We start from the raw sequence: 14,975 nt of genomic DNA, 5'->3' as shown, positions 1-14,975 counted from the left end.
ATGGTTTGTGGGCCTCCAACTCTCCTGAACTAAGCCAGACACCAAAGAGGTCTGTCGTAATGTGAAGCAGCTGCCACGTGTCTCTTCAGTTGTTTCCACTTTTATTTTAGAAACTGTAGTTACCATTCATAAAAGCGTTTCTTGGTGGATAGTGAAATCTATTTCAAATTAATCAGTGTGTTGTACTTTTTAGCCTCCAGTGGGATGAATGCCGATAACTCACATAAAAAAAGTCCTCCTTGAATCCCTTGTTGCCAGAGTTGTTTGGATCAGAGCCTGTACCATGGCAGTAGTAGGGTGCCAGGGAGATGGCTCAGTTGGTAAAGTGTTTGCCGTAAAATATGAGGACCTGAGTTCGGATCTTCAGCATCCACATGAAAGCTAGGTGTGACACACATACATACACACACACACACACACACACACACACACACACACACACACACACATACACGTCTATCTTCAGGGTCCTGGCACAAGTTTTTTGGTTTAAACAAAGTGCCAGAAATATGCATAGCTAAGCAATTCTGGTCAAGGTGTGGCCCACACATCATTGACCCACCATTGTCTTCGCTCCATTGTCTCCTCCAACTGTGTGAAATCTCTTTCCGGCTTCAGCCTTCCCCTTCTCCCATCATGAGATTTTCTAGGGACCATTGTTTCAATAGTTAGTCTTAGTAGCCGAAGGAAGGAACTTGTCTCTTTTCCTCACATCATCATTTCTGCCAGACATCGTCCATGCTTTTTAGGAAAATAAAGACCCTGATGAGTGAGCATTGCTGCTCTAGATTCCTGTCTTTTGTAAGAGTGACTGGAGGTGGCACTGAGTGACAACCATTCGTGCACAGATAGGTGGAAAATGATATGGACTCTCTTACTAAACTCAGTGCTGCTGTTCCCTGGCACTGTGGCTCTCTTCCACAGGCTTGTCACAGTCTGAGGTTTCCCCTTAGGAATGTAGTCCTGAGTCAAGTCTCCACCCCACCTATCTGTCTGTCTGTTTCTGTCTCTGTCTCTCTCTTGCTCACTCTTTCTCTTAACTTTATAATATAAAGAAGAAAAGGTGGCTCGTTTAAATAAGCTACTATTTGCCATCAAAATGGAGTATCTGAACCCATAGCTGCATCCAAGGGAATGGGAAAACAATACAGTTCTGTAATCGGCAAAAGAATTGTTTTATGGGGTACATCCATGGGATTTGGGCTTTTTCTGCCAACTCAGCATCCGCATGCCCTTTTTAAAGATGAAGCTTCTCTTTAGGTCTTTGAGTCAGATGACTGGCCACTGGACAGACTTGGGGTAGTCACAGATCCATCTGCTTATGGTACGGGAGGGTGACAGGAGCCCCTGAGCTACAGAGGAGCTCAGTGTTGATGTATTACACAAGGACCCACACCTCGGGACCCAGACAGTGCTGCTGATCTAGGACTGTGTCTCCCTGTCTAAGGCCTCAATCAAGAGTTCTGCCTCTCTCAGTGGGATTCCTCTGTTCCTCCCTTCAGCTGGGAAGCTGTGATTCAGCCTCCTCTGGGGAAGCTCCTATCCTGTCATTCTAGAGCATCTAAAAAAAACTTTGACTTTGGCTCACTGTCGCTCTAGCTGTCCGCCTGGTGTCAGGACCTGCTTCGTTCCCCCATCCCAACACCAACAAGCTCTTTTGTGAGGCTCTGACTTCCCTAGAAGCACTGTACCTCACACCCAAGGCCTCTCCTTGCAGCCTGGCTCTCTTGTGATGCCCTTCTCACCTCCCAGGAGCAGCCTTGTTCTGTTTGCTTGTCCCTCCCTTGATGGGTTCTCCTAAGCATCCTCTCTGCCTGCCCGTCACAGTTGTCTGTCCACTTACATTTGTTCCTCAGAAGCTGTGGGGCTGTTACACTCCCGAGCTCTGGAGTAAACAAATGGAAACTGGCTTTAGATCCGGCTAAAGCCAGTTGTCACAGTATGGCTTTGGAGAGATTGGTACCCCAGTGCCTCAGTTCCCACGAACAGAGCTTAGAGTAGCGCTTGCCCTGTGGGGCTGCCATCGGGGAGAAACCGCAGCATCAGAGCAAATTAGAAGGTAGTTAGGTATTTTAGTCGGTGGGAACGTGGGGTTTGGAAAGAGAAGAAACACACGCATTATACCCCAGAAGGTACTCTGCGGCCAGAGATCTATGTGGAGGAAAAAGAAGCTTTGAGAAAACTCCTCAGCTAGGATTCAGGGTGTGGTGGCAAGCCCTGGGCCAGGTGAAGGAAGAGGAGTTAGAAGAAGATACGATTGCTGACAGGAAGAGCTCCCCTAAACTCTGCCTTCCCCAACTGGCCAGGCTAGAGGAGATGTTTTTCACCCGCCACATTAAGCACAAAATTGAGTCCCTGATTGCTCATTGTCATCTGAGCCTCCAGACCTTGGTAGTATGTGTGAAGATGCTGGCTGGCTTCCCACCCAGTAGCCCTGATTTTAGTTGAGCACAGGCTGCCCCCTACTGATGGTGCTGGATTCTTTCAACTTAAGTGGCCTCTAGTGACTGAGCTCCTGTGGTGGGGTTTCTTTGTCCCTAGGGATCTCTGCAGAAAAAGGAGAGATTTAGCCGAGAACTAATGGAGTCTTTCAGGCTTACATAAACCATATTTTTAATACCCCAAAAGCGACCTTTTCCTCACTAAAATTCATGCCAACCAATACGGCTAGGTCAAGGGTAATTTAAACAGAACCCAGAGGGTCCATCATAAAGACCTTTGATTCCAGGTACTTGGATGTTGACAAGCTGTGAGGAAATTAGCATGTGTGTTTGATTAAGCGCACTGACATCATTTGCAATCAGAGTCGGCTTGGGAGCTTGATTGCTTGGATGGAGAGAGGTGGAGGGCTTTCTCAGGGCACCGAAAATCTAGGACCGTTCTCTGGCTGGCTCCACCAGAAGTGATTGGTAGCACAACCACGCTGTTCTGTTGCACACATAACATTTTACTGTGCTCCTTTCTATTGTAGTAAAAAGCAATTAAAGATTAAATATCAACTAATTCGCAGTGGACACGATTACGAGTTCTCAGTCTTGAAGGGCACCATGAATGTTGTACGGGAGAAAGAGCGGGTGAACAGTGCTTACCCAGCAGTTCCCTGTTTCGTTTAGCCCTGTTTCCAGAAGCCGTAAAACAACAGTGCCTCTAAGCAACAGAGAACATGCCGCCGAATCTCGACGGAGCTCCTGCTTTTAGAAGCCGGAGAAGCCATTGCTGGCCTTTCACGTTGTCTTGGCATTGTAATTATAATTGATCAGGAGATATGTGATGAGGGTGACCTTTTGGAGCTCCTTATAGTTTATGTGAATTTCAGGAGTAATTTTGGATGGGTTTGGGTTGTAGCAGAATAGCTATGAAAATTAATCTCTTACGCATTCTTTGCCAGAAGAAAGGACAGGAGGGCCTATGCAACTGCTACATTGAATAACATAACTGAGAGTTTCTCGTTATGATGTCCTTTACTATGACTCTAAAAGAGGGGTCATCAAACTCTTTTGTAGGGACCAGGCAGTACTGTAAAGTTGTGGGTGGTCTCCATTGCAGTTGCTCCACTATGCTACTGGAGCAAGAAAGCTACCTAAAACAAAACAGGAACAAGCGGGTATAGGAGTGTTCCAGTAAAACTGCACAATTCGGGCAGTTTCTCTATCTCTGCTTTGAAGTCAACGAACTTGTTAGCCTTAAGGCAAAAACAAGAAGAAGAGGAGGGAGCATGTGAAGGATGAAGAGAAAAACAGAGATAGGAGAGAAATCATAAAAGGATAATCAGTTGCAAACTGTCTATTGTCCTATTCCTGGAGCCCTTGGCATCATTATTAATTTCATGTATTAACTTTATTAAATTCAAGAAAACTAACACATTTTCTCTTCATCTGAGCAAAGTGCTTTTCCATTGTCTTGCCTTTTAGGAGTATTCAGTCTTCACTGTCTGAGAACGTCTGCCCTCAATTAAAATTGTGGAGTCCTTACTCCCTTTATGAGGTAGCTCAATAATGATTTTTTTCATTCAGTTAGTCCCAAATGAAAATTTCAGGAAAAATTTCTGATACACACACACAGAGACAAAGACAGAGAGAGAGAATGATGTAGTTTTTATGATGTAATTTTGTCTTAATAAAGGCAGGCACATTCAGATGAGTTTTGTGGTCCCTTTACAAGGCAGAATATTATTTCAAAGACACTCCAGCATAGCAAACCTGTAGGGAACTGTATTATCTGGACCCTGGCACATAAGTCTCGATGAGTGGTTATCTTTGGCTTTATTGTGCTGATGCTTTGTTGTGTATGAATTTTTCTAGAGAGGTAGAGGTGCTGGCCCATTTTTTAACAGCTGGAGACGAAGCCTGACCGATCCTGTCAAGTAACAAAACCACAAAACAGGTGGTTTGGTTCATGGTCGAGACAAAGGGCAGTTCTGTTCTCTCTGGAATCAACCACAGACCTGAAGGCCGCTTATTTCCTCCTGCATCAGATGCTTTGGAAAATCTTGTCAGCCTAAAGCCTAGTATTTTTTGAGCCACAATTGTGTCTACATACACTGTCTTTTCTAGCAATAACAAGTGGGAGAATGCAAAAGTTCCTCCTCGTACTGATAAAATCCCAATTTGGCAATTAAAAAAAAAACAGTTTATTTAGATCAGATTCAATAAAGAAATGTGCTGGGATGCCAGGATGTGAATAACACAGCATCAGTGCTGCGTGGCTCTTATTAGAGGGATTTGGTTGTGTCTGAGACTTTCTGAAGCATAAATGTAAGACAAGACCATTATTCCTGTGTGTGTATGTGTGTGTCTGTAGATATGAATATAATGGAAATTGCTTCTCAGCTATATGGCTACAACTGTGAGCACCAGCAGTAATAAAACAAGCTTTTTTTTTTTTTTTAGAACAAGTGATTCATCTTCAAAACTCATCTTCACAAAACAAATTTTATCTGAAAAACAAGGCTTTTATTTTTTAAAGGTGCCTGACAAGCATATTGACATTTATATCAGATACAAATTAGGGAATTTAATTAGTAAGTGGCCCTAATCTTCCATAAGTCCTTTAATCAATTTACATTTATTCATTTTAAAAATTAACTGGAAAAAATATTTTTTTTCCTCCTTTAGTAAGCTGGGAGCAGCCATTCGGGGCTGAAGAGTAGGGAAGGTGGGAGTTCCTAACTTGTTTGGTGCTCGGCTACTCAGGTGTCAAAAGCTGTCTGTTGGGCATAGGCGAATACAAACTCACTGAGCTCCTGAGCACTCTGTGTGTTTAAATTTAGTCCCGTGCAAGAATCGGTTTAACATGTCAGTTGATGGGTTAGGTCTCCTTTAGTTGAGCCGTTGTTTTGAAGTGCTGTGTCTGGTAACACACCATTCTCCAGGTGGAGGGGAACAATTCATCTTCCATTGCAAAACAGCACCGGAGCAGTTTGTATTATTATCTGCCTGAGGCCTTTTGGCATCATCTGCCTTTAATAACCTAAGAAAGCCCGAACGCTGTAAAGAACTGTCAGGATTTCAGTAGCTTTGGAAACAGCTGTGCTGTGCCTGTGTGCAATCACTCATCCAACTCGGTGTCCGCATCATTTCTCGTTTGTCCGTGAGCTAAGAAATAATGTAAAGCCTCGCTGTGTCCCAGGAAAGAGAGTGGCCATAGCTTAGCAGATGGCATGAATTTGTTCTGTTGTGGGCGAAAGCATTAACCGAGGCAGGACAGACTATTCTCTTGCCACTGGTGGCCCCCATCCGTGCCATCCCACTTGTGTGGAGGCTGAGTTAATTGAAAATAAATCGTTGTGTCTTAGTTATTAGTTATCTGACCTCGCTGAGGGAACTGGCATATAGTTTGGCGCTCAGTGATAAATTCCTGTGTGTTGGGGCGGGGGGGAGGGGAGGGTCTACACAAGGCGCTGCTCCTGGAAACCAGATTCACCCGTGAGCATCTTCACCAGAGTGAACACAAAACTTGTAAAACTATTAAAGGTGTAGGCGGTGACTTTTCAAAATGCAAAGTGTACTGACACCAACCGCTCCTGAACTGTAAACCCGAGGCGGGACCGTTTGATGGGTTTATGCGGGCTCTTTCTTGCGCGTGCCTGATTGTGTACACTTCAGGCTCTTTATATGTTAGATGGGCCTGAAACTAGTTGATTTAAAGACTCCAGGGTCAACCATTGGAACCACTAAGTCGAGAGGTAGAGAACTGATAGCCAAAACAAAAAAAAAAATAGATCTAGTCTAGCATCTTAGTTGCCAAGTGAGGAAGTTGATGCCTTTACCAGAAATTGCAAAGCTCGTGAGTTGGAACCTGCATCGCAAGCTGCCTCTCGTGCAGTGCGTGCTTCATAACCAAACTAAGTAAGAGTCATAAGGTCTTTAGGAGTCATCATGTTGTAAGTCCCTGGCCATAACCTTCTTGTTAAGATAGAAATTGATTTAACTATAGCAGAGGATGTGTCTAAAAAGCATTTGTTTAATTGAGTTAAACTAGAGACTGGAATTTAGGAATTGGAGTTGAAGAAAGGTTGAGTGTGGGGCCAGGACAGATAAGTAAGTAGGAGAGCAAATGACAATGGGCTCCTGATGCAAAGTGGTTATAGAGGAAAAAGATTGCAAGGTGGCTCAGAGAGACCCAAGGCTGCTGTGTTCTGTGGGAACAAAATATGAGTTAAATCTACAGAGAACCGAGAGCTGTGTCTAGGCTAGTTGTTCAGACCTCTACGTCAGAAAAAGTCAGCATAGCTTGACTGAAAGACAACCTAAGGACTGCAGCCCATATTCATCCTCAGAAGCTAGGAGGAGGTAGAATATAGACAGCCTTGTTACCTGACAGTGAGGACTGGGGAACCAGAGAAAAGTACCTGCAAGTACTCTGTAGTTGCTCTAATGCCATAAGTAAAATCACCTTTGAAGTCCTAGAAAGCATTTTATCATAGATTTTGTAATCTGCCATCATTCTGTCAACACAGATGTCGGTTACCTAGGATCGATATACCAGCGATTAAACAATAGAATCGTTACTTTCTAGTCATCCAAATAGTTTGGTTTGGTTTGGTTTGGTTTTGTTTGGTTTGGTTTGGTTTGGTTTGGTTGTTGTTGTTGTTGTTGTTGTTGTTGTTGTTGTTAAGTAATGGTAGTTGGAACTAAATAGCTGGCTCAGTAGTTAAGAAAACTAGCTTGCTGCTTGTTCTTCCAGGGGACCTGAGTTTGGGTCCCAGCACCCATACCAGGTGGCTCACAGCTGCTGCTAGCACCACCTCCAAGTGGATCTGGTGCCCTCCTCTGGCTTCTTTGGGCACTGCATACATGAGACAAATATTCACGTAACACACATTCATAAATAAAAATAAAATAACTAAAAAATAAATGGAAGTAGCCAAAAGAACCCAGGGAAAATAATATATACAGTTTCCACTGTAACCTCTGTTCTTTCTCTTCCTACCAGGGAACCCAGCACATAGGGTTCTTGCCTTTGTTACCAGCGAGGACACTGTAGGGGAAGAGCACCAACAATGAGATACACATTCCAAGAAACAACCAACAATGAGATACACATTCCAAGAAATAACCGAAACCAGTCTACCTCTTACTCTGCCTAGGCTTCTAGAACAGATTGCCATATTGGAAGCCTGTAAAGCAGGGCCGGTCTCTTCCTGCCAGTTCTGGAGGCATGTACGTCTTAGCTCAAAGCAGTGACGGGCTTGGCATTCTGTGGAGGGGCTCATTTCCTGCTTCAGAGATGACACCCTCCAGCTGTGTCCTCATGTGACAGAGGGGACAGTGCTGCTCTCGACGGCCTCTCCTATAGAGACACCAATCCTTGTCATGACCTAATCAGTTCCCAGCCACTCCCCCATACACACACCTTCATCTTGGTCATTAGGATTTTAACATGAATTTGAGGACAAAGAATTTGAGGTACCAGAGAAAAGTACCTGCAAGTACTCTGTAGTTGCTCTAATATCATAAGTAAAATCGGACCATTACCCTATGGTAAAACTGAACTTGTTTATTGGGCTTTATGTAAACAACAGAGACTATTCATCCTATGAGTCGGGGCTCCTTTTCTCCTTATTTTAAGTGGATACCTCTTCAAATATAGCACATGCTTAAATTAATAATAATAATAATAATAATAATAATAATGCGGATATCTGAGCCTTGTGGCGCAGGTATGTAATCACCAGTACTCAAATAGTTAAGGCAGGAAGATTGCAAGTTCAAAGCCAGCCTGGGCAACTTAGTTAAGAACTATCTTAAAATAAGAAGATGACACAGGAATATAAAATGTTAGAGTGTTTTGCTAGTACATAAAATTGTCTAGGTTCATTTTTCAATATTGTGTGTGTGTGTGTGTGTGTGTGTGTGTCTTCAGAAACTTCAACCACTAAGTATCAGAGAAATATATATGTACTATTGTCCCAAAGATCTTAAAGAGTGTTAGGTTTTGTTGTTATTGTTCTTATATAACAAACTGCCTGAGACAAATAACTTTTATAAGGAAAAAGGGTTGGCTTAGGCTCATGTTTTCAGAGGCCCTGGTCAATGGGCGATTAGCATGTTGTTGTGGGGTCTGTGGCAATGATGTATATTGAGGAAGGAATGTGCAGTAGTATAAGCTACTTACCCAGTGGCAGGCAAAAAAACAAGAAAGACAGGAAAGGGCCCGGTTTCCAGCATCTTCCAGAGCATTCTCTCAACTTCATCCCACTAGGCTCATCTGATAACACCATGGCCTGGGTCTAAGCCTTTACGCATGGGCCTTTGTGGGACACTTGAAACACGACAAAGCAAAAATGAAGCCTAAGTGCCTTTCTTGGGCTGAAATCCTGCGGCGGTTCCTCCCCTTGTGACCTGCCTCCCTTTACAGTGTTGAATCCCGTCCTCCATGGACATATGGGCAATCCCAGAAGGGCAGGAGCACCTTAAGCACTTACGTACCACAGTGCTGTCGCTGTGGAGGGTCTCCCCGTGGGTTGGCTTGGAGAGCGTGTGGTTGGGTGGAGAGACCGCAGTGCTGCTCAGCACTGACTGTGTTTTGTTCTTCCTTCCTCGAGGACTTCGGCATTATGTTCCTGCACCACCTCACAACAGTCTCCTTAATTACCTTTTCCTATGTCAACAACATGGCCCGAGTAGGAACCCTGGTCCTCTGTCTCCACGACTCAGCCGATATTCTGCTCGAGGTAAAACTTTTCCTTTCATCTTGAGGAGGACGAAATCCAGAACTCACAGGGTCCCCGGCCAGCAGGGCTGGAGTATATTGGGTGGTGCTTTCAAACCACCAGGTGTTACTTAGTGTGTGAAACGGGCAAACCCGAGACTTCAGAATGGTGTGAAAATGTGTGTATAGGGTGAGCTGTGTTAGCTTCATTGACTCAGAGGGAGCCGGAAGCCTTGACCAGTCCACATTTGAATAGTTGATTTTATAACAGAAAAATCATTCTTTTAATAGATTTTCTGTTCTAAGAGTCACACTGATTTACCTGAAAACTGTGTATAACCCAGTTTAGCAGTCATAATACAAGTAAGCAGTTTAATTTTTGATAAATATTATCCTAGTGGCCTTTAAGAGTGAAAGGGGTATATGAGCTGTAAATTTTATACCAAAGGTATATAAACAATTTGCTGCTTTAATATATTCAACAATAATAAAATAATATGAAAAAAGAATTTACTGCTTTCAGAGTTAATCTCAGTAATGTTATGTGCATAAGTAAGTCTTTTCACTTCATGCTAAGAAATTTTATAACTGGTCAAAATTAATGTAAAAAGAAAAGTACAGAGTTTGCATAGAAGTGACTCTGGGAGTCATTCTTTTCTTTTCCCTGCTGGGTCATAGTTCATTTGCTACGAAGACAGATGAATCCTTGGTGATAATCTGTTCTTGCAATCAGAGCTACAAATGTAGACATTTAATCTTTCAGAGAGATAGTAAGTTAAGTTTGAACTGAGTGCAAAACCTCACCAAAAGTTCTGGTCCCCTGAAGGTTATGAAACCACAGTAGTCCTTCTGGGTTACATAAGTCAGAAGATAGTTTGTGACCATGATTATTCAAGCTAAACTTCATTCAGGATGTCTTTAAAAGGATAAATCTATGTAATAGGAGTTGGTTAGGAGTTAAGAAGATGTTCTAAGGTCTAGAAAGGCGCCTTTAGGTTACAAAACTGCAAAACTTTTGACTCACCAAGATAGGACAGATAATATTTTCTTCAAGGCTGCCGAATACAAATAAGCTAACCATGGTTAATGTAACTTTTACATATGGTTTTCCTGATTGTTTCATAATTGTTCTTACTGTATATTGTTTATTATAAAAAAAATGCCTTTTTAATTAGACAGAAAGGGGGAACTGTGGTGGTTGATCTGGCTCCACCATGTATTCAGATGTTAATTGCTTGTGCCCCGAGATTCTTACTATTCTACAAACCCACGTAAACCAAGCAATGCTGTGTGACCTTGCTCCAGATTATCCCTGACTGGCTAGAGAGAAGTGCCTACACCTGAGTTGAGCAGAAGAGAGGCAGGCAGAGCTAAGGTTTGTGGCTTGGAGGACAGGAGGATCTCGGGAGAGGGGAGGAGAGACAGGAGAGGAGTCAGGAAGAAAGCGATTGCTGTGAGTTAGCATGAACAAGAAGCACGTGGCCGGGGGGGGGGGGGGGGGCCCGCTGTGAGGATTGGCAGGTGGAGAGAAGCAACGCAGACGGAAACACGTGCAAGTACTTATGGGAATTAAGGATGGGAAGTAGCCCAGATAGGCATGATTAGAGCAAATGGCATGGGACATGGAACTGGGAGATATCAAGATAGCTTTGGAGGTTAGTTTCTGCCCAGTTTCAGTGTATAGGTATATTAAAAATATAACAGGTATCTGTGTACTTTTACTTCTATAATAGCGGGTTAAATAATTACTCCTGTAATAATTATATGTATTAATAGTAAATGTTAATGGACTTTTTACTACACAAGTCTTCTGAAATTCTATTATAACTTGATTATATCCTGTGTGTGCTTAGAAGTGGACATTTGTGCAGCAGCCTATGTGTGGAAATTAATTCTGAACCTTCAGCCAATGTTAATTCCTGTGGAAGTCCCTGGCATGCAGTTTGGCTAGAGCTGTGATAGAGGAGATACTGGTTGAATTACCATCCGCTACTTTCATCCAGAAGAGATAGCTAATCCAAGAATTCAAGAATGTGTCTTAAAAGCAAAAGGTTTTCATAACCAGGATTCTTTTTTGACATCATAGATAATGTTTGGAAATGTCCAGTTAATGAAATTACAAAATAGTGTTCCTAGCATACACATCTCTCGCAAGTTGCTGCCAGAGATTGGTTGCCGGATGGATGAATGTAAAAGAAAAGGGGCTTGCTGGTCCTACCTAACCAGAAGAAGGCTGGAAGTACATTTCTTTTAATGTAACTCATGATGTTACACTTCAGGCATTCACAAAATTAAAAGCTCGTAATCCTGACTTCCACTCGGGTGATGGATATTTCCTCTTAAGACACATTTCGCTCATAGCTTTGTGCACTGCTTGGCACTGTTAAACGAATATCTCCAAGGATGCTATCAACAGTCTTTTCCAGTAATTAATTTTCCACCACATAGAAAGCAATGTTGTGTTGCAGAAGAGATGTGCGGTTTCTAACAGTGTGTGGGTGCTGTGCACGCCGCAAAATGGCAAGAAGTGAGAAAGAAGGATTCGACATCCTGGCCCACCGGCTCTTACTTAGAGTCATCTTAAAAAGTGATGATAGAGAAAGCAGTGTGGCTGACTCCCTAGACTAATTTATAGCATTAAAAAAAGAAAAGAAAAAGTCATGGAAACTGCTGTCATCAACTGTGGAAGTATTTCCTGCAGACATTGGAGCATTAATAAATTTTATCTAGAAAATGAGCCTGAAATATGAATAGAAATCCTACTGAGATCGATTCACTCACAGGGCGGAGTCATGACACTGTCCTCATCTCTAAGTTTGTAAGAATAAGCTGGGAACCCGTCGTCTTCCCAAAGCACCTCCTCCGTGATTGTCAGAGAGAGTGCAAGCCTCAGAGTAGAAGGGAAGACACGTGTGAGAAGACTCCGGGGTCACACACTCAGGGCGCAGTGAGGATCTGTTATGTGATCTCCGTCTTTATTTCTCTGGCCTGCTAATATCAAAATACAATACAGAGGTTTCTTATTTGCCCTCTCTTTTCCTAAAAGCAGCCACATAGTTGAATTTTTTTCCAGCTGGTAAATACTCTATCAATTCTGTGGCGGTGGTTATTGCTGCATTTCACTCAACTTTTGGGGAATTTATGATGCTGCCGTGTGGTATGTGCTGTTTTTAGGTAGCAGGTACTCTTGTGCGTGTGGCAAGCTATACATCATTGGGGGCTCATGCATACTGAAGGAAACTTTCCTTATCAGTTTTTAACTAAGTGAGTTTGTGTTCCTTCCTCTTTTAGGCTGCCAAAATGGCAAACTATGCCAAATTTCAGAAAATGTGTGATCTCCTGTTTGTCATGTTTGCCATGGTTTTTATCATCACACGGATGGGCCTGTTTCCTCTCTGGTGAGTGTGACAGTCTTCTTTTTGATTAAAGGCAACCCCTCCAAGGAAGCTTCGCAGACACTCTCCTCCTGGATTATATTCTAAATTCCTTTGTGAGTTTGCTGATGTCCATAGAGGAGCAACTGAAGAAACAGCTCAATGGGACGGGGGGGTGGGGGTGATGCTTCTGTTGGGACAGTGTTTGTCTTGCAATCATGAGGGCCTTGCACCCATGGCAGCACATGGTTGTAATTCTAGCCCTGGGGAAGTGGAAACAGAAGGGTCCCTGGGGCTCCCTAGCCAGCCAGCCTAGCTAATTGATGAATTTTAGACCAGTCAGAGACCCTACCTTGAAAGATCTTTTTAAAAATGACACGGTTGTCAGATGGTTCATGCGTGTACACACACACACACACACATACAAATGTGTACCACCACACATACGAACACACTGCACACACAGCACTTCATCTCTTCTTTCAAGAGAGTTTTCTACTCTTGTAATATTTTGAGGAGATCAGGTGCATTTGGGCTGGTGTGGCCATGGCCAACTTTACTAATACTTTGTACTGCATCTGTTAGAGCAGGACGTGGCTAATGAAGCCACAGAAGCTCACTTCTCTCTTAGACACTAGTCTAGACTATGACTTAAGAACCTTTGCCCTGGAGGTCTGAGCTGAGAAAGGAAGCACAGTTCTGCAGGAGTAGGCCAGAAGTAGCATTGCCTGGGAACTCAAGAGATAACACAGGTTCCTGGGCCCTGCTTCAGCCCAGTAAGTCAGAAAGTCGACAGATAAGGCCCAATGAGTTGTGTCCTCCTAAATCTTGATGGTGATTGTACTGCACACTGAAGTTTGAAAACACTGTGCTAAAAAAAATCTCTTCATCAGCTGTGTTTACAGCAGAAGAGGAATGGAAAGCAGAACTTTAACCCTGAAATTCTCTGTGTCTCCTTAACGGCTAGGTGGCTCTTGCCTTATTAAAGAGCTAAGAAAAAGGCATAGCGGAATGTTGACGTTTGACAAACTTCTGTAGGTCTGTTGTCAGCCTCCTCATACTTAATCTGGGGGTGGGGAGAAGGAACCCTCTACCATTGATGGTAGCTTTTCCCTTCCCTCCCTCTCATTGTGAAAGATCAATTTGAATGGGAAATTTGAGCCGTAGGAAGTGCATAAAGTAGGAACAGGAAGATGTAATGATACTTGAAGACCCAACGGTGCCCTGCAAAAAAGTAAACAGCCATTAAGTCAGGGCTTTTAGTGAGTAGCTGTATCCATAGGATTGCATTGACGAATTATTGACACACCAAACCTTTTTAAGCCACAGGGCAGACACACATGCTTCTCCTTGAGGCGCACAGCCCTTTGGACACTTGGGTTAATAATCTTCAAGCAGCAATATCTTATGTTGGCAACAGACATTTATTAAAGCCTTACAGTTGAACATGAATGTAGATAGTGAACACTGGGGTAATTTTAAGTATGATGTGTCTATAATTATTTCAGAGTCGGGGGTGTCTTTCAAAATTATTACCGTGACTAGTCATAAAAATTTAAAGAAGAAATTCAAACAAAATGTAAGGGCAGGTTCTTGGAACAACTGGAAGCATTTTCAGATGACTAAGAATCTGACTCTTAAAGAAACAGGCATCACCTACATAATTTGATTTGCTGCTTTCCTTTCAGAGAGCGAGATAAGATAGAGACACACCTGCCTCTCTTCCCTCCAGTCAACACGTAAACCCTCTTGAAGTTGAAGCATTGCTGAATCACTGAGACCATAGGTCCACAGGACCTATCCTATCCCACTGTCAGTGAGAACACTCAGAGGGGTGCCTGCTGGGACTCCCTGTTAGCTGCTTAGAAAGTCTCTATAACCAAGCATAAACCCCTTGCAAATACTGGGGCTCCTGTACCGTGTCCCATGCAGTAGCAGAGTTTTTGAAAAGCAACTTATGGAAAACAACTTTCTACTTCATGTAATATAAGAAATAGTCGCGCTCACTGCCATGACAGTCGTGCAGCGAGCGAAGAGAAATCTTTTCAGATGCACCCAGGAAGTCAGGTCGGTGCCTTGATGATGTGTCTTGATCCTGCATCCATTGCCACAACGTAATGGACATCGTTGTTATTTAACCCTTTCACTAAAAGAGCAATAACAGAGTATTTTAAATATTTGACATCATAAAATTATTTTAAAGCTCCATTGGAATTAGGAAAGCACAGTCTGGGGAAAGACCTTTTAGCTATCAACTGCCAGCTCCTCCTGCCTGCCTCTGTTCATAAGTTCAGTCAGCTTTCCAGGTCAAGTATTGCTTTTTGACATCCAGGGGGAAAAGCTGCTTTCTTTTATAAAATGCCGTTTGGGTCTTTTTAACTTCTATAAGCCAAGGATTCCTAAACTCTTGTGTGTGAGCCTTGCATGCACATGCTTTCTAAGGGGAGG

The 14,975-nt window shown here is 43.1% G+C and overlaps 1 protein-coding gene across 2 annotated transcripts in view; it reads left to right on the top strand.

Annotated features, from left to right (window-relative positions):
* The window catches only part of Cers6 (ceramide synthase 6), a 240,961-nt gene that overhangs the window by 188,227 nt on the left and 37,759 nt on the right, over positions 1–14,975 (top strand). For both annotated transcript variants that reach the window (XM_055600305.1, XM_055600304.1), the window contains exons 7-8: positions 9,047–9,175; positions 12,445–12,551. In XM_055600305.1, coding sequence (XP_055456280.1) covers positions 9,047–9,175; positions 12,445–12,551 — 236 coding nt within the window. The remainder of the gene's footprint in view (positions 1–9,046; positions 9,176–12,444; positions 12,552–14,975) is intronic.

The sequence above is a fragment of the Psammomys obesus genome, unplaced genomic scaffold, assembly GCF_907164565.1.
Source record: "Psammomys obesus unplaced genomic scaffold, mPsaObe1.curated_primary_1811, whole genome shotgun sequence".
NCBI classification, from domain to species: domain Eukaryota; kingdom Metazoa; phylum Chordata; class Mammalia; order Rodentia; family Muridae; genus Psammomys; species Psammomys obesus.
The sequence above is the reverse complement of the archived record's forward strand: the minus strand, read 5'-3'. Positions and strand labels throughout refer to the sequence as shown.